The 26,180-nt window shown below is 39.0% G+C and overlaps 1 protein-coding gene across 1 annotated transcript in view; it reads right to left on the reverse strand.

The window, feature by feature from the left end:
• Positions 1–26,180, reverse strand: part of FREM1 (FRAS1 related extracellular matrix 1) — a 152,881-nt gene that overhangs the window by 36,584 nt on the left and 90,117 nt on the right. The window contains exons 20-24 of the mRNA XM_030840603.2: positions 22,474–22,618; positions 17,582–17,723; positions 14,817–15,012; positions 10,643–10,907; positions 2,494–2,908 (exon numbers count right to left, since the gene is read on the reverse strand). Of these exons, the coding sequence (XP_030696463.2) occupies positions 2,494–2,908; positions 10,643–10,907; positions 14,817–15,012; positions 17,582–17,723; positions 22,474–22,618 (1,163 nt within the window). The remainder of the gene's footprint in view (positions 1–2,493; positions 2,909–10,642; positions 10,908–14,816; positions 15,013–17,581; positions 17,724–22,473; positions 22,619–26,180) is intronic.

Genomic DNA, 26,180 nt, shown 5'->3' on the forward strand with positions numbered 1-26,180 from the left:
GTCGGATAGACATGATTTCCTACAAAATGAATGTCAGATTAGTGCCTGCTGGTATCAGTTTTGTGTTTAAATCCAGTAGCTTTGCCCTCAGTTAGCCAGGTTGGGACCCTAACAGTAGTGTACCCATGCTTAGTAGACCTATTTGGACCAATTCATCCCTCAGTGGTGGTTGACGTCTTATTGTCTTGCCAGAAAAAGCTCTTAAAAGCAAGAGACTGAGGAGGTCACTCTCCTGCACTGCTGGAGGGGTGAGTCATTTCCTAAATTGTTTGACTTCTTGGCTCAGAGACACCAGGAAGTTCAGGGGAATTGTGGGAGAAAGAGGCCTTCCTTGTGAGGTTTTTTGTTCGTTTGCTTGCTTGCTTTTTAACACACAAGGCAAGGAAACCCTTGTACTTTTAATGAAAAACCTTTACAACATGTATTGAATATTTCCCTATCAGTAAATTCTACAACTTCCAAGAGATAACTCTCCTATGATAACCATGTTCTTTAAGATATTATTGGTGTTGGGAGAAACCTGATTTAAGTTCTGGTACTCTCTTCAAACTGTACCCCCTTTTCCCTCTCTGTTCTGGAGTGTAGTGCGGAACTCTTATGCCTTCACTCAGAATTAGTAACTCCTATAAATCTGCAACCAAATAGACCAGAACATTATTCCAGGTTGGGCAGTACAGTGACATTTCTCTACATTGTGTGGGGGGTCAGGGGTCAAGAAAAAGATATTAACAGACTGAAGAGTGGGATGAAACTAACAACAAGTAAAACATAATTTAAAAAGAAACAGTAATTTTACTATGTACAAAGTACTTCTTACATACTGTACCAATATTACCAACACCTTCTCTTTTCTCCTAGTACATCATAATTTCACTCCACTTTCTGGACCTCCCTCATGCCAAAGATTCATCTTGTATCCACTCCATGTGATCATAACTCCCCACCTTCCTCCTCAGATCCCACCTTAGATAAAGACTGTGATGGTTAATTTGATATGTCACCTCAGCCGGGTCTGATGTCCAGTTGTTTGGTCAAACACCAGCTAGATGCTCCTGTGAAGGCATTTTTTTGTTTTTTAGATGGGACTAGTATTTCAATCAATTGCCTTTGAGTCAAGCAGATTACCCTCTATAATGTGGGTGGGCCTCACGCAATCACTTAAAGGCCTTAAGAGAAGACTGAAGTCTCTTGAAGAGGAAGGAATTCTGCCTCCAAACTGCCTTTGGACTCAAGACTGTAACATCAACTCCTGCTGGAATTTTCAGGCTGCTGGCCTGCGCTGCAGATTTTGGATGTGTCAGACCCCACAATTGCGTGAGCCAATTCCTGAACATAAATCAATTGAATCAATCTTTCCCTTTCTCTTTTTCTCCCCCTCTCTCTCTCATAATCTATATGTATATAAATTATATACATCCTCTTGGTTCTGTTTCTCTGGAGAACTCTAAGACAGAGATGAAAGAGCAAGGGAAAATTATTATTATTTTACATAATCGGAATGTATCCTGAATTAAGAGACAGATTTACATCTTTTTTTGCTGTTGGTGGAAGTGTGTAGAACAGGGTGAACTATATCCAAGGAGACTGGATTCAAGGCTTTGAGAGCCAGAACATACTTGATGTGTTTTGACTAAAAAAGAAACACACATTATGCCCTCCAAGAACCATCGTAACAGTCAACACAACTGTGGCAGCGTAGTACCACAGAAAGGACACAGTATTGGGGATCAAAAAGACTTGAGATCTTTATGTGTGTTTGACCAAACTTTTGAACTCCTGACCATCTATAAAATGGAGGTAATAAAACTTAGTTCATTGGATTTTTATAAAAATTAAATGAGATTTATGGAAAGCGGGTCCGACCTACAGTTAACACTCCAAAAATTGTAGCTGCTACCGTTATTATCCCCACCATTAATACATGTGTAATATTGATGCTGCTTCGTAAGTTTCCATGTGTTTACTTCAAAACCATTAAAATGCCAGTAGATAACACAGACCAAAAGGCATCAACATAATAGTGTAGCTAGATGTTGTTACAGTAATCACAAGAGATAGAATATCTGATATATTTCAGGCAATATGCTAGTACCTTAGACACCTAATCTTATTTAATTCTCACCATAATGTGTAAGGATTGTTTCTCAAAGAAGGCAAAGTAGAATCAGAAGAGTCAAAGAACTCTTTTAAGGTCACACAGCTATTAAAATGTTTAAAACAGAAATTCCAACCTAGGTGTGTCTGACTCCAAAGCCCATGTTCTGTGGTCCTTTCTGTACCACCACTGACTCCAAAGGCCAGTCATTAGCCCGTACACAGGGAGCACAACTGTTTTGTTCATATCAACATGCCTGGTGCCTTCCTTAGTGCCTGGCACACTGTAGACACACATTACACATTTGAATGAAAGAAGGAAGGAAATAAGGCAACAGTTCTCCTGGAAGTCGTTCTCTCCATATCTCTGGCCAAGGACCATGTATTTGTCATACTTGCCTGGATGGTGAATGAAACAGGTTCTTGCCACCTTCTCCCATCCACAAGAAAGCCTTGGTTTGTCCCATCCGTGGCCACAAAAGTAAAGCGGTCGGTGCGAGAGTGCCCTCCCGAGTGCCTGTAGGTCACATGCCCGCTGTCCACGTCCAGCTGAGTGAAACTGTGTGGAAGCTGCATTGTCCCCCGCAGGCAGAGCTGGCCGTGTCGTGGAAGCTGGGCCAAAAGGAAGGTGAGGTTCTCCGCTGGAGTGTCAGGGTCGGTCAGCTGAAGGAGGTCAGGGGAGAGGAGACCCGTGGCCCCTTCAGCCAGTCTCAGCCCCTTGTTCCTGGTCACCACGGGTAAGGCTGTGTCCACAGTCTCCAGTGTGATCTCAAACACCCCAGGCTTGGTCTGCAGTCCATTGCTCACGATGAATCTGGCAAAGAGAGGCAAGGTAGCCTTCAACATGGATTCTTGTGTCACCATCTACTGGAATGAAATGATAACAATACACACCTTTACTAAAGGATATGTCGTGTTGGGACGAAAATGAAAACTCAAGGGTGGCTCTTTCAGGAGGACACTATTCTATCCATTAAACCAATCACTAGGTAATGCACAAATGGACCATTCTAACTCCCAAAGTATTTTTTCATCAACATTGATGGTAACTCACATGATGGGGCAGAGTGTGCCAATGATATTTCTCAGGCTTTTCAGTACTTAATGTAATTCCTTGCCCCAAATAGGAATTTCACATCCTTTCAGATCCACTGCACTAGTTTGAAGAGTACACTCATTTTATATATATAGACTTTTGCAACTGTATTTTTTGGTGAGAATTTAATAAGCTAAACTTTTTTTTAAAACATCTTTATTAGAGTATAATTGCTTTACAGTAGTATATTAGTTTCTGCTTTATAACAAAGTGAATCAGTTATACATATACATATACCCCCATATCTCCTCCCTCTTGCGTCTCCCTCCCACCCTCCCTATCCCACCCCTCTAGGTGGTCACAAAGCACCAAGCTGATCTCCCTGTGCTATAATAAGCTAAACTCTTAAGACTGATCATTGGAAGCTCATCCAATAAAATGCTGAGTGGGCTAAATTTGGCTAATTCACTCAATTCATATACTTTTCTTTGAGCTTCCACATTTGCCCCTGACAAGATATGGGGGAGAGCCATTAGATAACGATTATTCCCCTGCTTTAAAGAAAAGAAAATTAGAGCACAAGGGTTCAGAAACGTGGCAGGAGATCATAAGGCAGGTAGGAGACAGAGCTGAGACCAGAACCCAGGTTTTCTGACCTCACACCTTTTGCTCTTACAGAGTTTTTAATAAATGCTGGTTTAGCAGTCCACTAAGAAAGAGTTGTGGTGCCTGAGTACCACTGCAGACCTACAAAGAGAAAACTGAAATGATACAAATCCAAGGTGAGCAAAATCTTTCTTACAATCGCGGGTTCTGTGATACCATAATGTGCTTCTGATTATACTGATCACTAAATCACATTCCACCCAGCACTGCCAATCTCAAAATTAAACTAATTGAAATGATCTTTAGAACATTTCAACATGTAATTTCTATTTGAAGGACAACTGAGACCATCATGAAATTAAGCCCACAGAATGCACTATTAAAACTCCAACAAGTTAGGAAATCACTACTCAAATGGAACTGACACATTCACCGTAGGCCAAAGAAATGTACTTTGAAATAATCACAGAGTTGTGTCTATTCGTTTTTCTCCATGTACCAGGTGCTTGAAATATTCATGGGGGAGAGAGATACTCTTATATTCCATGGATGTAAACATGTCTAAAACTGTTGCAGTGGCATATAACATTAAATTATATAATTTACTTAGGAGGTTCTTTTTCAAAACTAGAGAAGATATGGGGTTTATCTTTACTAATCTGACAAATGTGACTACCAAGTTTTTCATTCTTTACAAAATGTGTCTTATCCTCCAGGGTTGGAGGGTTGATGCTTTGCTTTTGAACATGAGGGAACCTGAAACCAGGTTGTGTGGGCGTCATGTAGCAACCAGCCTGCCTGAGGCGAAGGACTCAGGGAAAAAAAGCAGCTGAACAAAACGTAAAAGATGAGTTTGGCTGATACAGATTTTGCTTTGAAGGCTAGGCTAAAAATTTTGAGCTTTCAAATTATCTAGTTGATAAGACTGCCTACAAGGAAAACAGGATGTGATGCATAGAAATTCTTGTCTAAAAAGTTAAAACTGCTAAGTGAAGTACTACAGATAAAGCACATTTTTGACATTTCACACACCTTGTCTTGTAAAGGATATAACCTGGTTTTGTCCACAGCATTATTTTTACAGTTTGGAAAAGAATACTGAATTAACTTTAGAATTGTAGATTGAGCAAAATCACATAGCTTCCTTAAAACAAAACAATACATTTGGATAAATATATTCTAAGCAAAGAGGGCAATTTCATTGCTGGATCATGAAGTGTTTGCAAAATTCATTATTTTTTAAAAAAGGCAAAAAAAGCACACCTAGAAAAATATTTGTGTGTGTACTTCAACTTTTTACTTACTAGTCACCTTGACAGTTTCAAAGATCAAGCGATATACATGTTTTAGGTACAAAAATCATGGTCTGTTTCTCAGGGGCAGCTTTTCGTGGAATTATGCCTTTATTCCACTGTTTTCCTGTTAACTTTTTCATGTTTCCTCCCTGGAGCCTATCATCTGACCAGAGGTAAAATAAGGAGACTAGGCATTCCCTCAGGGCCTCCAATTTCTCCTTTTTTCACTTAACCCCTCCAGAAACACGTTTCATGCTTCCAACTTTGCCCTCTTTCACAATAAAGTGGCTGTCTATTCCCTACCAGATCCCTATATCAACACATGCTCTTGTGGAGAGTTTTAAATTAGCTATTTAGAGTTGAGCAAAAATTTAAGCCAGAGGACATGTATTTCTAGTATTAGCATTAATTGTGGAATTCAAGTCTTTGTGCCCTGTTAAAAGCAGGTCAAATACTGGTGGAAAAGGAAGAAGAAGGAAGGGGAGAGGCAGCCCTCAGGGGCAAGGAGGTGAAGGGGGAGGCCCAGCGACTGCCACGGGCTCATCGGAGGCAGTCATTTTGAGTATCAGATTCTGACTTTCTTCCCTGGAGACTGAATTCCAAAAATGCCCAACAAGGTCCTCCAAGCTCAGTCTCGAGGCGGCCGCATTTATCCGTGTGTGTGTGACCCGTGTGGGGGGCACTGAAGTTTTCTCCTGATCCAGGTGGTCCATCGCAGACTCCTCCCTGCCTCTGACGGGCATTTGACCATGTCGGAAATCGGCAGCCTGCCATCAGACAGATGGGAATGAGGGCGAGCGGGAGAGGGACCATGTAAGAGTAAGAAATATGTTTACTGAGGCCAGCGTTCCCAGCTGGGACCCCAAGGCAGCTGTCTGCACTGACTGAAAGCTAAGAAGCCAGCGGTGAAAAGGACACAATGTCTCAACAGGACTGGATCACACACATCATTCCACCTTCACCAGTAACAATGCAAACTACTCACAGGCAGAGAACATTATCAGAGAGAGAGAGACAGGGAGGATGGTCATGGTTGGCTTCCCAGTAAAAAAAAAAAAAAAGTCAAGCAGAACCAGTGAGACAAGGTCAGTGCTTCGTGTCTACAAAGGTTGACCAGATGATCTTACAAATGCTGCACTACCACCCCCCTCAAAAGAAACCTTCCAAACGTATTTTCAAGTTCTAAAACAATAGTGCCATTGCTGTTATGGCATCCACTCCAAGCTTAAGAAGCTGGTGGTATCGAGGGAGCAGCTCCTTCTGTGGGTCCCATTTCCTTTATTACCACCCCCCTCCCTTAAAAAGAGACATAGCCAAGATGACCACTGTCTCATGAAATTTGGGGAATGACTCTTAGATTTGTCTGGGGTGCCTGCCTGGTCTGATTTCACCATTACCATGGTGCTTTCAAGCTTTCTGCACTTCCTGGCAATAGAGTTGGCTGAAGAATCTGCCATCTGTCATGGCATTTAAAAGATAAAAATGGAATCATAAATAGAGCCAGTTCTTCAGGAAAAAAAAAAAAAAAAAAAAAAGTCCAGCCGGCATGTCAAAATGGAGGACATTAGCATGTTCTTTTAGTCCCCGGCTGCTAGCAGCTGAAGTCAGCTTGCTAATCACTTGGTGTCATCTGTCCCAGAATGCGATGCCAAATCTTTCTTCCAGGCCAGCAGCACCAAACAATACAGGAGAAATTTATGATTCACAAAATAGTTTTGCAGAAGGTAAAAATCTGACCATGAAACTCCCCCGTTTAATTAATGCTGCCATAGCTTACATTAAAAAGAGAAGGGGGAAAATTCTCTGCCGCAGAATTTATCTCTTCTACCCAGCCAAATTCCTTGCCAGATTTAACAGCAAGCAACATAAATTTAGGTGATTAGATTGGTTGCATATATTTAATTTTTAAAAAGCACCATAATCACACTTTCATTAAAACAGGCTTTCAGCTTTGGTTGAGCGCCACTTGACAAACAACACAGCAGTCGATGATTGGGTTAGTGAAATGACAAGATTAAAAGGAGGGTCTTCAGCAGATGCTAGGCCCTTCCACTATAAATATGTAAAACTGCTGGCCAAACGTCAGAATGACACATTGAGAAGGTTCCTTCCCACAAGTACAAATTGTCCACAAATTTTTGGTACAACCAGGTATAATGGAAAGACCTCTCCAAAATGAGATCTCAGCCCAAGTTCAGCTCTGATACTTACTTATGTCAATTTAGGTGACTTTCTTTGTCTCTTGGAAACTCAGTTTTCTCATCCATAAAATGGGAGCAAGACACCTCTCTCAAGGTGGTGGTGTAAGCCTTAAGGGAAATGATATACACACAAAAAAGGGTCTAGAACACTGCCTGACGCATTACAGGTGTTCAAGCAATACTAGCTTTCCTACATATAAATGAAGGGATTGGATTAAATCAATGCTTTTCAACCCTTGTTGTTTGTTTACTGTCTCTCTATGGACCTGTTCCCTAATCTTAAGTCACTCAAACACCATCATCACAATTGTTGCCATTTTCTAGTATTACCTGTACTCTTATTACCTACTGTTTTGTTTTATATCAACTCACTTTTCTGCTTAAGTAAATGTACTTGAAAAGAAACCTTTTAAATACTAAAAGCTCAAAGTTTTCACTCATAAAAACTTAATCACTACAAATACTATAAAAATAAATACAGGAAAACAAACTGGTTTTCATTCTAGCTAGATATTGTTGGCCAATGGCTTAGAGCCTGAGGCCTGTACACTCTTTGCTAAAAAGGGAAAACAGTTAATATTGAAGAGCTGCTAAGTACATATGAGCACAGGCCTAAGACTTCCTTCTAGAAACAGAAGGATAGAGAGAATTAAAAGGGAGTAGTTTCCCACTCTTGAATCCCTATTATTTATTGTCTCCTTCCTGTACCAGCCCACATCATTCTGCATCTTTGTATCATTGATGGTACTAATCACTCATTTTAGGAAATAGAACCACAGATTTTTTGCTAAAAGAAAACCTTGCCCAGAAGCTCAGTGTGCAAAACAAACTAAAAGTCAAACCACCAAAAAACTAAACCAAACAAAGTTATCTCAGAAAACTGGGATGTGAGCTGCAGAGTCCCACCAATTCAGCCCCTTCATTTTCTGTCTCTGGGAGGCCCTCAGAAGCCTCCTGTAAATCTTCAAACTCCTCAGAACATACTTGGAACAATGGACTGGACCAGACTGGAGATGGCTAGTCCCAATAGCATCAGAATCACCTAGAGAGCTTTTAAAAATACAGATTCCTGGGCCTGAAACTGGACTTACCAAAGTCGCCTCTCTGCAGTAAGGCCCAAGAATTTGAATTTTTTAAACCTCTCAGGTAAGTCTCTTCAGAATCTAGAAAGTTAGACATTCCTGGGATGAATGATTTCTAAAACACCATCTAGTAGGACTCTCTCTGCATGTGAATTAGGAAACTGTTATTGTATCACCAATCCTCACATTAGGGATTTTGTTTTTCATTTTCAGCTCATCACTACCATCTGATTAAGACCTAATTGTTATTTCTCAACATCTTTACATGTTCATTCTTTGGCTTCACCAGTAGGATCTCTGGTTTCTCCAATACAGTCATTAATGTCTTCAACAGACTCTCCCATAGGCATTGACGGGGGGAAGCAGGAATGGACAGGAACAAGAAGTCCCAGAAATGGGTATCAAACGAAAAGCCCTGAATCTGGTAGACCTAGGTTAAGTCAAGAAGCATCCACCCTCCATTTAACAAACAGGAAAAACAGAATCATCATTGCTCTTTATACCTTCTTTCCTCCAAGATTAATCGTAGTGGTGTAAAGATTGGAGAGAAAAAAATGGGGCCAAGGAAAGAATATAGTAAACAATGATAACAACAAGAATGACAACAACAATAGTAACAGTAAAAATAGAAACCAATATTTATCTTGTTCTTCCTACGTGCCATGTATTGTTTCCAGTACTTTATGTACACAAGCCCATTTAAACCCCTCAGCAACTCTCTGAGGCAGCTAACATGAGCATCATTCCTTTTCATGGAAGAGTTAATGCGAGCACAGGAGAATGTGTGACTTGACGAAAACCAGAGATGTGATGCAATGAAGGCAGGAACTGACCCCAGGCCTATGCCTTCCCAAGCCAAAGAACCAGTGGGAAAACTATTCCCCACTTCCGACGTTTCAGTTAATACTGAGCAACACTCAAGCACTGAATTCGTTATTGAGAGAGTGACCAACCAAATGATTATCTGCTTGTTAAGAACACTTGTCAAGGGAAAAAAGAAGGTATTAGTTCAAACTCCCCTGGATTTTTTTGTTTAACAGTTGAACTATCCAAATCATCTTTTCAAATCATCATTCCAAATGCCAAAAAGGGAAGCAAAATCATCTTTACTGACATTTAAACACTGTTTATCATAGCAGACATATTGAATTTAGATAGATAAGATATATGATAGAGGAAAGTGGTATTTGGACACGGGTATATCAGTGTAATTGATAGTTTATGGGAGCCGTTCAAATAACCCAGGAGTCTGCGACATTTATGTTATATTATAGCATTCTTTTGAAGGCTGTTTTCTGACATGGTAAAAATTATACTGGAGGCCAGAAGTCCTATGTGTATGGAAAATGAATCAATGCTCTCAGGGCCTCCTTCTTTTTTTTTTTTTTTTTTTGGTACTTGGGCCTCTCCCGCTGTGGAGCACAGGCTCCGGACGCGCAGGCCCAGTGGCCATGGCTCACGGGCCCAGCCGCTCCGCGGCATGTGGGATCTTCCCGGACCGGGGCACAAACCCGTGTCCCCTGCATCGGCAGGCGGACTCTCAACCACTGCGCCACCAGGGAAGACCCATGGCCTCCTTCTTAATTGGTAAAATTCAGGGTTAGATGTGTACCATGGTCCCCCAAAGGCTAGTCTAAGATTTCCGGGTTCTCATCCCAACCCTGAGGTTCTTGGGGAAACTCAAGTTCAGCCAGCTTTGAAAACTGCTAAATGATAGATCCTCTGCAGTTTTTCCTGCTTTCTGTGACTGGAAACAGATTTCAGTATTTTAAATGAATGTAGACCTTCATTAATGTTGTATCTTTGCCTTTTCAACAGATTGTTATTCCTTCCAGTGATTTATTTGATACAGAATCCTTGAACAGGTGCACAGCCCCCAATTATAACACGGTTTCTATGGGGAAATACGATCCATTTTATGGCAACATGATTTATGATGTAGTTACCAGAACACATTGTGTCAAAAGGCACTGTCTGCTTATGCCAAATGTTTACTAGCAAATTCCTTTCCCTCAGATAGAAAAACATACTCAAAAAGAGGTAAATTACTTTTCTGCAGCTCTCATTAGCGGGGATCCTCAGGTCTTCACATGTCTCTTCATGGAACAGCTTGCACTGAGATCTGCTTAGGTGTTTATTTTTAAACAACGAGCCCTAATTTCTTGGCTGGCTGCTGTCATTTTAATTGTGCACCTTTCCCTTTCATCCATCGAGGGAGTGGATGAAGAGCATACTTACACCAGAGCTGGAAAAGGACCCATTTTTTCCCTCCTTTGTCTTTCTAAGCACTAATCCAAAGGAGTTCTGAAAAGTTTCCTCGGGGCTCACCTGAACGTGTCTCTGTGGGCAGCTGCCGTGCTCTTATGTACGTAGCAGACTGTCTGTCCTGCTATGTCCATCTGGCTGAAGCTTGTAATGGGGACCCCAGGATAGTGGACGTATTCGACCTGGCCATATCGCGGTGGGGAGGTGATGACGTAGAGAAGTTCCTCAGGCTTGTCTGTTCCGTCCACAGCAAGGAGGGTGGTGGTCATCAGGAAACCTCTGTCACCTTTAGACACCGAAAGTGGTTTTGCCCGGATGACAATATCACCTGCGTGGCAGAAGAGGTTGTGGTCAAGAACCAAATTTTTAAAAATAAAATGTCCAAGGTGAAGGTAAAAAGCCAAGGTCAAACTGTGCAGAAGTCAAAACTAATATGACATAGCAAGATTTCTATAACAAGGATGAATAAAAGAATTCAGCCAAAGACACGAGCAGATATCACAAAGAAGGCGTAACAGTATGGCCAACAAAGGCACAAAAGACGCTCAGTCTCATGAATAGTCACAGAAATATAAATCAAGATCACAGTAAGTTGTCCTCTTGTAACCCTCTGATCGGCAAGGATGTAGGAGCCTGATGATACCAAGTGTTGAAGAGGACGTAGAATCTTGCATATGAGTCTGGTAGGAGTGTAAACTGGTACACAATCTGGAATTATTTTGTAAAGAGTTGGATACTCACCTGTGCCTTGACCCAGGGATTCCACTCCAGCTGCATGCTGGAGAGAAACACATGCACTTGTACCCAGGAGATCTGTGCTAGAATGGTCATGGCAGCACTGCTTGTAACTGAGAACAATGGAGACAACCCAAATGCCTTCTCAAAAGGTGAATGTATAAACAAACTGTGGTCTATTCATACAACTGAATTTTGTACAGTAGCAAAACAGATGCACTAGAGCTATATGCAACCACACAAGATGTAGCTTATTAACATTTATTAGCTGAGTGAGCAAGTCCCAGAAAAGTATAAACAAAAGTAAGAAAATTAACACAAAATTCAGGATGGTGGTTCTCACTGGACGTTGGAAAGAGCACATAGGTAGATGTTTGATACTGTTAATATTCCAGTCCTTGTATGTGTGGTGGCTACATAGGTGTTCTTATGTTTAAAAGACTGTATGAATGAGTGTCTGAATGAGCAAAGGAGAAGAGGATCACACACAGACAAAGGATACAGTGTTTCACAAACTAAGGATTATAATCTAATTTTGCTCACCTGAGGTTCATTAAAAAAATCACAACTAAAATACTATAGAGTTTCTACTTTGTACAGTTACAGGGTTAAGGTATTGTCATATTTCTCAGGCTATAAATGAGGAAACTAAGGTGTAGAAATGTTAACCAACTTGCTAATGATTACACAATTATGAAAGGTGGAGCTTGAATATCTGACCCAAGAGCACAAACTCAAACATTTTATTATTTTGCTTCCTTTCTTTAGTATATAAGGACTTCTTGAAAATTAACACTAAAACGGTGAATATGCAAAAGGAAATGTGTGTAAAATAAATGCCAAGTCATTTCTGAATTAAAAATACAGTCAATAAAATCTTGAAAAGATATTTAGTCCTATAAGGAAATAAAACATCAAAGAGGTATAATTTTACCCCAGTGTTTCTCAATGAGGGACAATTTTGCCCCCCAGGGGACATTTAGCAACATCTGGAGACATTTTGGTTATCCTATCTGAGACGTGCTACTGGCTTCCAGTGGGTAGAGACCAGAGATGCTGCTAAAAATCTGATAATGCACAACAAAGACTTATGCTTCCAAAATGTCAATATTGCCGAGACAGGGAAACCCTGTTTCAGATGATCAAATTGGTCTTTTTTGTATACTATGCTTTTAACTCAAAATGCTATGCAACTTATGTCCAACCTAAGAATCAATGACCAACCTAATTTTAAATCAAAACCTGAGCCCCAGATTCTTCAGAGGGAGTCAAGATGAATATATCAACGAAGTAAGAAGAATGAACAAGGCTGGGGAAATAAAAATCATGCACAGGAGGTTTCACCAGGAGCAGAAGATACAGCTGAGTGGAGGAAGAGCATCTAGGTTTAGCCTGAACCCAACTTTTCAGCACTGTAATGACAGAGTATGGATCAGGGTCAACTATAGACAATGTCCTTCTCAACTTCTCTCAAAGATGTCCATGTCATTTTTGCCACTGCACATATCAGAAGACACAGCACAATGGGAAGACATAATGTTATTTACAATAGCTCCCAAATGGAAATAACCCAAGTGCTCAATATGCTAATATTAGTGTTGATTTAGTCTAACAATTCAGTATAGTTTCATTTAGAGATGAACAATTATGGCTATAAAGTTACACTGCAAACTGAGAAAACTGATGCTAAGGAAGGGAGGAGGGAGCAAGAAGGGAGGGAGGGAGGAAGGAAAGAGAAAGAGAGAGAAAGAAAAGAAGGAAGGAAGGAAGGAAGGAGGGAAGGAAGGACAGCAACAGTGAAGGAGGAGGGGAAGGAGAGAACACTGTACAGAGATAAAACACCACTATGTTTAAAAAAGAAAAGAAATTATGAACTTCTGAAAATGTTAACAGGTTAATGTATCTACCTAATGTAAGTTTTCACAAATACTTTTAGAAAATAATCACGTGTCAATTATAGCAGAGACTAGTGAGGCACTCACCAGTCTCAATGCCTTTTCTTCCTGGATGCATTGCTCCAGTTTCTACAGCCCAGACTCCTTAATGTGGCCCGTGACTGCAGTTCAGCCACAGGTACCCTAACTCCAAGCCTAGCCCATGAAATTCTCTCATTATCCTCCATATCTCACTCTCAAAGTGACTCCAAGGACTTCCGAGACAAATGATCCCCTAGCAGGAAAGAATCTCCAGGTGGCTGCTTGGAACAGAACTCTCCTCCACCATGCTAGGGAATGCATCTCGGTAAGGCAATGACAGGATAACCTGCCCTAATACATTAGGTGCATTTTACTTGTATTACGTTTTGCCTGGACAGATACTTATGATGAATGCAGTCTTGCTTTTGCAGAGAGAAATAAATGTGTACAGTAACACGTAGCTTATCTGAGAGTCACTTATTAGACATCTTCAAGGAAACAAGCAAATAAAATATATTATTATACAGCCCCAAAATAAACATATGAAAATCAATCAAGCTAGCTTAAAATTTTTCTTCAAAAAATTCAGAACTGTAATTTTGCCATATATATGAAGTAAGACTTTTACTGTACCTAAGCATCCAATTTAATTTAGCTCTGAGCTTCCTGGCAGCCAAGGCAAAAAAAGAAAGCACTGTCAATCAAGCACATACTGAGGATCTAAGACTGTGCTTGGTCCTGGGAATATATAGATCCTGGACTATACAGATGAATGAGATAGGATCTTTACCCTCCTCACATAAGCTCTAAGGAAAAGTATGGGGTAGTGAGTGACATGTTGGGAATCAAGGGCTTACACTCTCCCTTGCTGAGATTCCTTTCCAGTATTTTTTTTTCAATCTCTTCCTTCTGCCATTTATGTGTTGCTGAGTCCTATCATGCAAATGGTCTTTAATTAATTCAAGAAGATAATTATCTTACAGCATTCTCCCTTGTCCCTGAAGAGTATTGTCAGCACTTCCAAAGTGAACAGAGAAACAACCTCCAACCTTTACAATAACAAAATTCCTTTCTATTATTTTTTTATTTTAAGACACATTTATTTGTATTTCCTTTATTATTGTTGTATTGAAAATATTTTTCCTTTCAAACTCTGTTTTCAAGTAATAACTCAATCCCTGAAGATAAAACTAGAGTCATCACATTGATTTGGTAAAATTTTACTTAAAGCTTAAAACCCTGACAGTTAAAGTAGCCTGTGCAGCCTGTGGGCAAGGCTGGGTTTTTAATAGGCTTTTTGAAATACTGAAAATAACAAATGAATTGGCTACCCTCATAAACCTCACAGATCACAGGCAAAGCAAGTGAGGAGTCAAAGGATCAAATCATAAATGATGGAATTTCAAGATAGAGGATGGAAGGAAGAAAGGAAAGGAGGGAAGGAGAAAGGGTGGGAGAGAGGGAAGGAGGGAGGGAGGGAGAGAGGAAGAGAGGAAGAGAGGGAGGGGAAAAGCTTTAAGGGCTTACACCAGCTCACTTCTGGTTGTAAAAGTTGGTTCCAATAAACCCTGACAGACATGCTTTACCTTTTCCCATATCCTTGATGGTGATGTGACAGTCAAATGCAGGGGACCTATTGTCACCATCCCAGAGGTAAAAAGTGAAGCTGTCTCGGTTCTGGGAATCCATTGCGCCGGTGTGTGTGTATCTCAGCAAGTTCAGATCCACTTCTTCCTGAGTGCATTTCATGCCAGGATGGAGAGGGACCCAGTCCCTCCCTATCTGAAAGGTGTCAGAATCAGTCAGCTGCCCAGGGTTTTTTTCCCCCCACGTTGTGTCAGTGGACATCTTCCATATCCTCTGAAAACTTCCAATATGAATGATATTTCAGGAAAACTCTAGATTTAATCTTTTGCCATTCTGCATCATATTTTCCATTTAAAGAAATATATTAAAACAATTTCAGGCCTTGGGGAAAAAACGAGTTTTAACCAAAGGATTTTTGACAAAGTCTTGTGGCAATTCAACTGCAGTGCTATTTCCAAGGTATTTAACACAAGCAATCATAGCTGATTAAGTATTTCAATTATTGAGAGCAGGTGGGTAATCGAGCTGTTGGAATTGATTCTTTAAAAATTAAATGTGTCTCATTTGGGGTTTCCTTTTTTGTTTTTAGTTCTTATCATTGTACAACTAATAAAACCTATTATTTCATACTGGTTTGTCACTGGGCTTATCTGAAGTAGATAAAACATAAATAGAATGGGTGTATTTACTGTCCACACAGTTTTAGGCTTCCAAAAGACCAAAAATGATCAAAGTCCCTATCACTCCCTACATTTATACCCTGAGTCAGCACGAAAACAACTGCAAATATCATATATGTATTATGTATCATGCTCTTCTAATAATAAGCTGGCATTAGTTAAGCATATATTCTGTACAGAATTCAGTGCAGAAATTGTGGCATTTTCAATTAAAAGAGGTCCTTATGCTGAGGGAGAGCTGACAACTGAGACTATTCGAAAATACAATAATAATAAATCTGTCTCTGATTAATAATTCTACTGTTTTCTCTTAAAAATGCATAGCTTTCCCTAAGAAGGGCTCATAAAAGTCATTTGAGGTAATTCAAGCAAAATGTCATCTTAAAAATTTACTATATGATATTATCTTGTGCTTTTCCTGTCTGGTTTAAGAGACTATAACAGAAATTTAAACGATTTTTTAAAAATTTCCTCTGTCACATTATTCCACATGCCTTCTCTCCCCTCACTGTATTACCACTTCCCTTTGTCATTCTATTTGATAAAGTTCCCTCCCTTTAATGCTTGTGCCCATCTGATGTTTGCACACCGGTACGTTCTGCCCCAGTGCTCACTGGGTGAAAGTTAATTATAATAATTAAGCACATTGTTTGTCTGCATCATAAGATCTGTTTGTAAATTTATTTTTTAAAACAGATTCTCTTTCAGGTTTTAAACCAAACGGCCTGCAATTCTATTTAATGTTTTTCTTTATAATCTTTTCCCAGAAAGTAAATACAGAAGATGATATCTTTTGCTCTCTGTCATCTCCATCTAATTCCCCACTTGCATTCCCAAGTGTGAGCTCTGACTTAACAAAATCATTTGCAAGCCCCCAAAGAGGAAGAAAATAAGATTCAGTCTCAAGGTGGGGAAAACGCAGGAAAGTCAACCAGAAAACCAGGAAGCGTGAGAAAGTCCAGGAGGCCTGGTCCCTGGTCTTGGAGAGACTTGGAAAAGCCCTAGAGAGCAGGGAGAGAACTCTGTGGCACCATATTGGGAACATGGACCCATCTGGATTTTCTCATAACCAAAACACTTCAGTTCCCATGTCACCCAAATGTGTGAGCTGTCACTGCATTTCTGCTTCATTACTCTTTGAAATGAAATAAGGACACAGCTGCACCTCAATTTAAATCTGTGATTGCTCTTCACTTTGATTCTCTATGGTGCCCACAATCTAAGACAATCAAGCTGTTCTACGCAGAATGAATCCTTGCTGCTTTTCTCAGGCTGTACCTACATTACATTAAAAGTTAAGCATTCAGTCAAATAATCACATTGGAGATGGCTGGTGGTTACTGTTGCTAGCCTTAATCCACCATTCAGACAGACATTATGATGGAATACTCAAGTGACCTTCTCAAGTGACTGATCTCTAATTCGTACTGGGTTGATTCTTGGACATCACACACACACAGTCTGAATCAGACTGGTGAGCAGCATTTGTGAAAAGACTATCTTTTCTCCATTGCATTACCTCGGCTGCTTTGTCAAAAATCAGTTGACTTCACTTGTGTGGGTCTATTTCTGGGCTCTCTATTCTGTTCCATTGATCTGTTTGTTTATTCTTGTACCAAACCAACACTGTCTGGATTACTGTAGTTGTATATTAGTCTTGAAGTCAGGTAGTGTCAGCCCTTCAATTTCATTCTTCTATATTGTGTTAGATAGTCTGGGTATTTTGCCTCTCTAGATAAACTTTAGAATCAGTTTGTTGATACCCATAACAACTGCTCTAAAAAATAAAGTCTATCAGTAACTAGATAACTTGCTTTACCTCAGTAACTCCCTATGCTCCAATTTAGGTACAGTCCCAATGGGGAAGGAGCAATGATGAACCTTAATTTTGGTTGAATTTACCCTGAATTGAGGAAGTAAATTTAGAATAGTGTGAGTTCTCCCCAAACTAGGAAAATTAAAATTTCTACCTCTGAGCAAAATATGGCTATTACAGAATAAATTCAGTTATAGGAATCTGTGCATTCAGAAAATGTATACCTGTTACATTCATTTTGAAAAATAAAAGTAAAAAGGCCACTAACCTTAAGCTGAAGTTGCCCATTTTGGGGAAGACTTTCAAATACGTAGTAAATCTTCTCCCTGGGGGAGTCTTCATCTATGGCTGAGAGAACTGCACTAGAAATAATATGAGTTTCACCCATATTCACTGTAATTTCAGCTTTCCTGTAAAAAGGAAGATGTCTGGGTTGATATAAAAAATAGAAGACATCACCTTAGGAGGGGTCACTGATAATGACTATTACAGCGTTCAACCTTAAAAAATTAGGGAATGATATTCAATATCCAAAGTACTGAAAATGATGAGTCAGATTTGTAAAATATGCTTTCATTTCACCTTACATGTGAAAATCCTAAGGACAATTAGTCAGCAACAATGAGTATGGCACGAGGTAATTACATACTTCTGTCTACTTGTATAGAACTTTATAATTTTCTGTTAAAATTTATTTTATAAACTGATTTTCTTTCCAAAATTTTATCTGATACAACAACAGCACCATGAAGTAAGTGGGCTAGGGATTATTGTTCTAATTTTACAGACAGGAACTTAAAGAAATGAAATGACTTATTCACGGGTGTTCTGGTACCCTTTATGATAGACCATTATGAATTTGGTGATATTTAGGTAATCTGTAGCCCTCTACATTACTCTCCTCCTTGGTGATGTTCTGGGTAACTAGTGTTCTCTTCACAGTAATTCATCTTTTCCAAATGCTACAGCTGCCCGGTCAGCTCCTGGCATCTTGAAGAGAAGGCTGGGACAGAGAGCAGGTGCTGCTTCTACCATAAATGCTGCTGCTATGGGTTTTGTGTCTCCTATAAAGGGCTGCTGCTTTCACAGCCAATATGGCTGTTTTCCCTGGTCCTACCAAAGGGAAGAAGAGATTTCTTTTCACCTGTGTTTCTAGCTCTTGGTTTTGGTCATCACACATGGCCTGTGTCCAACTTGACTTTGTTTCTGAGAAAAACTGGGAAGTTTCCTTGGGATTTAGATTAAGGACATTTGTGTAGCATCAACTGGTCATTCTCAACAGCCTTCCACTCCTCTGCTGACAAGCCATTGCCCAAGCACCTCAGTTCTAACCTCTTTTACTAGGTTTTTCTTGCCTACTCATAACTGACATCTTCCCTGGCCATAGGAGATGACTTTTGCCGACCTCTTTACTAGAGAATATTAATCCTATCATTTTAGAAGGCTAAAATGATGGTTTAGGGCTTATGGAGATTAGTGGTAGGCATTTTTTTTTTTTTTTTTTTTTGGGTCGCGCCACGTGGCTTGTGGGATCTTAATTCCCTAAACAAGGATCCAACCCGGGCCCCTGGCAGTCAGAGCATGGAGTCCTCACCACTGGACCGCAAGGGAATTCCCAGTGGTGCTTTTTTTTTTTTAAACACATGACTGTATGGAAAGGTCTCTCTCTTTTTTTTTTTAATATTTATTTATTTGGCTGTGCCGGGTCTTAGTGGTGGCACACGGGATCTTTGTTGCCACAGGCAGGATCTTTAGTCGCGGCATGCGGGATCTAGTTCCCTGACCAGGGATTGAACCCGGGCCCCTTGTTTTGGGAGCACAGAGTCTTAACCGCTGGACCACGAGGGAAGTCCCCCCAGTGGTGCTTTTAATATAGAAACAGATGAATCAAAACAGGAAGCCAATACAATGAAGATGATAAGGAGTCTGGTAGAAAGAAAGGGTCAGAATTAAATTTCAGAGGGTCCAAGAGAGAAGAAAGTATGTCATAGTCTGAGTTACCCTGAAAGGGACAAAGATCTTGGTGCAGGTAATTTATTTGGGAAGTGATCTCAGGAACAAGCGAGAGGGAGGGAGGAGTGAGGAAGGAAAGGAGGAAAAGGCAATGAAGGGTGTATTTACTGCTCTGGGGCTCAATCCTGCTGGGGATCCTTTGAAGAGCCATGTAGAATATGCCTCAAATTATGCTTCAGAAGGATAGGAGGCTGGGATACTTATCTTCTCCACTACCTTTCATAGGTGGAGGGTTGCCCTCAAAGTATTCTCCCCTGTGCCTGGACATGGGCTGAATGAGCCACTGCTGCTTCAGAGAAAGCCCAGAGGCAAAAAAGCAGAGCACTACAGGCACTTAGATGGGGCACAGACAGCGTGCAGGGTACGTTCCGTCATAGCTGCAACTAGAATCAGAGGTGGACTAAGGGGGTGTAACCCCAGGAGCCAAAAGCACAGCATCTAAAAGGAATATCAAAGGAATGGTGTCAGATGACCTAACAAGGTCCAGCAAGATGAGAAGAGCCATTAGATATGGTGGGAAATCCAAGGGTAACTTTTAAGGGAGGTTGGAGAGCGGGCAGGAATAGAGGAAGCAAATACAAGCTATTCCTCCAAATAGTCTGGCACTGAAATAAATGAGGGACTGGGTCATCGTTGTAGTTTTAGAATGAGAATACCTGCTTGGAATAATGCTAATAACTGACACTTATGAGAACTTAATAGGTATAGTCTCTGAAGTACCTTTACATATTTTAATTCCTTTAATCCTTTCAACAACCACATGAAGAGGATACTGCTATTATCGCCATTTACAAAGAAGTTGACAAAGAGGTAGTGAGAGGTTAAGTAACACGTTCAAGGTCACACCACCGATAAGTGGCTGAACCAAGGCAGTCTGGCTCCAGAATCTGCTCCCTCCACCACTAACTATATCCCTGTGTCTTATTAGCAGAAGGAATGAAAAGAGAGAGATGGAAGATGCGGTAGGGAAAAAATAATGGAGCAAGTTCTGGGAGAAGGCGAGAGGTGATATGCCCAAGGACACATATGGAAGGGAAAGAAGAAAAGGAAAAAAGAAAAGAAAGAAGAAGGAGGAATTTCGAGGCAAAGTTAGAGGAGCTTTGGTGATTCTGTAGATGAAGCTATGCCAGGAAGTTTAATAGCAAGAACATAGCAAGAAATAGTAAATCAGATAGGACTGAATGAGTGCCTTGTTAAGTTATTTTACCTTTCTGGTCTCAGTTGTCTCAGTGAGGATAATGATACCTACTTCACACAGTTTTGGTGAGGACTTAAGGAACAACTATATGTGAAAGGAGCCAACGTACTGCCACATAGTAAGCACTTAATAAACACCAGTTTTCACCTCTCTCCCTCCTTTTTAGGTAAAATGAGGTCATCAGAAAGGAGGTTTCATAATACCACAATATCCTTCATATTTTCATTTTTATAAATCAAGATTTACCAATCCAACATTCCAGCTAGAGAATAAGGAAATAGAAATTTCTATTGAATACTCCTTGTCAAACTCATATCTGAGATGCAATCCTCCAAAAAACTATCTCCAGTATTTCCCATAATGCTTTCCAAGGGCCTTGGTGGCCCGTAGGGAACAGCAGGAGAATTGGCAGAATAAGGAAGGGATTTGTTTAAGGTCCTGTTTTCTGCAAAGCGGACGAGACTTTGGGAGTTTACACACTTCAGGAAATTGTTCGCTTCCTGATAAAGACTTGGACTGTCTACTCAATGCCCCTCACTGCTACACCATTAAAATGGTCAAAGAGGTACCAAGAAGCAGACAATTCTCTCCACCCAGCACCTGAGAAGAGTCGGACTTCCTAAAGTTCTAACCTTGGACAGTTCTGTACAGTTTCCAATAAAAAGAGAAATGGCTAGAGCTATAGAAATATAATTGATGAAGACTCTGTACCCTATGACCAAACTCTGATCAGCTACAGAGGGAGACACCGAGAAAGTCTGCAATTAATAATATCAGTACAGAATTTTTAAAAAGTGATCATTTTGACAACAGGTGGCAAGGGGGCATTGATCCCTATGGAACACAGTAGAGGACTGGAGGACAATGAAATACCAAGATGATGAAAGAAGTGTCAGTGATATATTTCCCTCAGTCACTCTTAGTTCAAAGTTTGACCAAATCCACAGTGAGGACTGTCTGCAGTTAATATTACCACACTTTAATTGAATCTATATATTAATTACACTCTGATGTGTGTGCATGCATGTGTTTAAATATTTAGTACACTGTTCATTCTATATTGTATGTTTGGTTATTTTGAATTATTGACAAGTAAATAAAACTTTTAGAGGAAAATCAAATAACTGAAAGGTGGAGAAACCATAATTTTAAAAGACACATGTATCCCAGTGTTCACTGCAGCACTATTTACAATAGCCAGGACACAGAAACAACCTAAAAGTCCATTAACAGAGGAATGGATAAAGAAGATGTGGTACATATATACAATGGAATATTACTTAGCCATAAAAGAAACAAAATAGTGCCATTTGCAGAGATGTGGACAGACCTAGAAACTGTCATACAGAGTGAAGTAAGCCAGAAAGAGAAAAACAAATAACGTATAATGTCACTTATATGTGGAATCTAGAAAAATGGTACAGATGAACTTATTTGCAAAGCAGAAATAGAGACACAGATGTAGAGAACAAACTTATGGATATCAAGGAGGGAAGGGGGAGTGGGATGAATTGAGGGATTGGGATTGACATATATACACTACTATATATAAAATAGATAACTAATGAGAACCTACTGTATAGCACAGGGAACTCTACCCAATTCTCTGTGGTGACCTAAATGGGAAGGAAATCTAAAAAAGGGGGATGTATGTACACATATAACTGATTCACCTTGCTGTACAGCAGAAACACAACATTGTAAAGCAACTATACTCCAATAAAAATTAATTTTTAAAAGGCTAATTTGAGAATTGTTAAGGAGAAGTTATATTAACTAATATTTGCACCAAAGGTTCTAGGTGCCTGACTAGGTGGGGCAAGTTGTAACAGGCAGGAGCTGTTAAAGACTTGTTTCTCTCTTGAGGACACACATTCCATTTGCATCTAGTCTTCCAGACCTCAGCATTTTATACAGAATTTGAAAGGCACTCTTTTCAGGTAGCTTACTTGCTCAGCACTGGTTTCTCATCATTAACTGGGGTGACCTCTACAGAAATGGTTTTAAGTATCTTATGTTTCCCATCCGACAACTGGATTGTAAAGTCATCAGCAAGGCTCTCTGAGTCATCATGCAAATACATCAACCTCATTCCTGGAAAAAGGGAAAAAAGAGAGAAAGTAAATCTTTTTTATGATCGAACCACTTCAAAGCACGTCACAGATAATTTGTTTTAACCTCCAAGGCATTGGTATTAGCATTAGCTCATTAATCAATACAATAAGGTTGCATTGATAAATGCATAAATCAAACTGTTTTATGAAGTAAGAGCACCTGTCCTCGTTCAATAAAAGTTCCTATTTAAATAAGTTAGTATTTGATAAGGATCTTATTTACAATCAGTGAGAAAGTAAATATTATTTAATAAACTGCAGGAGAACAATGGTGACAGAGTGTTTAAATGAAACAGAAAATTAGTTCATTACATAGAGAAATTCATAGTTAGATCCCTACCTCAAGCCAACAACCAAAATAAACTCTAGATGAATCAAAACTTAATTATAAAACTATTTTTAAAAACCTATATAACATTTATATGGAAATGCAAGAGACCCAGAATAGCTAAAACAGTCTTGGGAAAAAAAAGAACAAAGTTGGAGGACTCACATTTTCCATTTTCAAAACTTACTGCAAAGCTACAGTAATCAAGATAGGGTAGTACCGGCATAGAATAGATACAGAGGAATCTAATAAAAGAGAGCCCAGAAATTAGCTCATACGTATCTGATCGCTGATTTTCATCAAGGGCACCAAGACCATTCAATGGGGAAAGAGTAGTCTTTCAATAAATAGTGCTGGGACAACTGGACATCCATAGGCCAAAAAAATGTAATTGGATCCCTACTTCACACTATATACAAAAATTAACTCAAAATGGGTCATAGACCTAAACACCAAGAGCTAAGCTAGAAAAGCTGTTCGAAGAAAACATTTGTGACTTTGGGTTAGGCAATGGTTTTGCAGATAAGACACAAAGTACAAGTGACAAAACAAAACGACAACAAAAACATAGATAATTTGAACTCCAAAGGAAACCATCAAGGGAGCAAAATGACAACCCACAGAACTGGAGAAAATATTTACAAATCATATACCTGATAAGGGAGGATCTAGTATCCAGAATGTATTAAGAACTCTAACAACTCAATAGTAAAAGACAGCCCAGTTACAAAATGGGCAAAGGATCTGTGTAGACATTTTCCCAAAGAAGATATAAGAAGATATATAAATAGCCAAAAAACCTATGAAAAGATGCTCAACACCACTAGCTATTAGGGAAATGGAAATCAAAACCACAAGGAGATAGTACTTCACACACACACACTAGGATGGCTACAATTAAAAAGATAGACAATAACAAATGTTGGTGAGCACGTGGAGAAAATGGAATTCTTATATGTTGCCGGTAGAAATGTAAAATGATACAGCTACTTTGGAAAACAGTTTGGCAGTTCCTCAAAATGTTAAACATAGAGTTACATATGACCCAGCAATTCCACTCCTAGATATATAGCCAAGAGAAATGAATATATAGTATATACCCATATAATAAACTTGTACATGAATGTTTATAACAGCATCATTCATAATAGTCAAAAAAGTAGAAGTGACCCTAATGTCCATCAACTGATGAATGGATAAATAAATTGTGGTATGTCCATACAACTGAATATTATTTGGCAATAAAAAGGAATGGAGTACTGACTCATGCTACAATATGGGTGAATGTTGAAAACATTATGCTAAATAAAATAAACCAGTTACAAAAGATCACATATTCCATTTATATGGTTTCACTTATGTAAAATGTTCAGAACAGACAAATCTATAGACGCAAAAATAGGTTAGTGGTTGCCCGGGGTTTTGGGGAGGGAGGGATGAGAGTGACTGCTAATGTGTATTGTATTACTTTTTTGGGGTAACGAAAATGTTCTAAAATCGACTGTGATGATGAATACACTAAAACCCACTGAATTATACACTTTAAATTGGTGAATATTATGGCCCATGAGTTATATTTCAATAAAGCTGTTTTAAAAGATTTGGAAGAAAATACAAATAAATATCTTATTCCTGGATGTAGAAGATCTTCCTAATATAAAAACAAAAGAAAAATACATAAAGAAAAATAACAATAAATTTTACTACCTACAATTTTGACTTCTGTATTTAAAAACATGAATTAAAGGCAAATAAAACATGGAAAAACTTATTGTAATGTGACAAAAATACAAAGCATCAGTATTTACCAATCCCTTATTAATCAATACGAATTGATGGAAAAATGGGCAATGGATATTATCGGGAAATTCACAAAAGATGAAACATACATATCTGGTCAATAAACATGAAAATATGTTCAATCTCACTCAATCTAAGAACTTCAAATCAAGATAACAATGAGAGACTATTAATGACCGCCAAGTTTGCAAAGGTTTTTAAAAATAATATCCATTATTGATTAGGACAAAAGGCATACCCAGGCACGTGGTAGCAATGGTATTCTTTTGCCCGAAAAGTATTATAAATGCTGACTTTTCTGTACCGAGCAATCTCATTATAAAAATTTATTCAAAAGAAATATTAAGAGATGGGCACCAAGATTTATGTTACATAAATATATGTAAAATATGTTTATTGATATATAACTTATAATATCAAAATATGAAGTTATCTGCATATTTAAAAATAGGAGATAGTTGTATAAAATTACAGTGCAGTATATCCATATAATGAAACACTGTAATTATCACAAATCATGTTCTCAATATTTAAAAGGTAAAAAGATGCTTATAATAATTGATAAGAAAAAAACAGATTACATAATATGGTAGTTTTTAAGTTCTGTATGTTTGGTGGAGGCAGAGGTTAGAATACACTAAAGTTTTTTTTTTTAATGTAGCCATAAATGAACCAAAAATAAAATACAGGTGAAAATCTAATCTCTGAGAATGTCACCAAAATATTAATTTAGATGAAAATTTTTTTCTTCAAAATGATCATGTAGTGCAAACTTCACACAATATGCATACAATACTTATTTAACTTAATAATAAACAATGAATATTATTTTTTTAAAACTGACTTTTAAAAAATTTGTTTATTTTATTTTATTTATTTTTGGCTGCATTGGGTCTTCATTGCTGCACGCGGGCTTTCTCTAGTTGCGGCAAGCAGGGGCTACTCTTCGTTGTGGTGCATGGGCTTCTCATTGCAGTGCCTTCTCTTGTTGCGGAGCACAGGCTCTAGGCGCACAGGCTTCAGTAGCTGTGGCATGCAGGCTCAGTAGCTGTGGCACATGGACTTAGTTGCTCCGTGGCATGTGGGATCTTCCCAGACCAGGGATCGAACCCATGTCCCCTGCATTGGCAGGCAGATTCTTAACTAGTGCGCCACCAGGGAAGTCCCAAAAAACTGACTTTCCTGAGAGTAAAATTTGATTTATTATTTCTTTTTCCTTGGCCTTAAATTTGAAGAAAATATTGTAACAATATATTGTATTATTTCCTACACAGGGTTATTCATTTGGTAATACCATCATTTAAGCTCTGGAATTTCTTTCTTTGCAATTGATAAAAACTGAGAAGTATGTTAATTAGCTTTTTCAATTCAAACATGATATGATATTGTGCAACTATTGCAAAATAAACTTTGG

The sequence above is a fragment of the Globicephala melas genome, chromosome 6 (assembly GCF_963455315.2).
Source record: "Globicephala melas chromosome 6, mGloMel1.2, whole genome shotgun sequence".
Taxonomy (NCBI): domain Eukaryota; kingdom Metazoa; phylum Chordata; class Mammalia; order Artiodactyla; family Delphinidae; genus Globicephala; species Globicephala melas.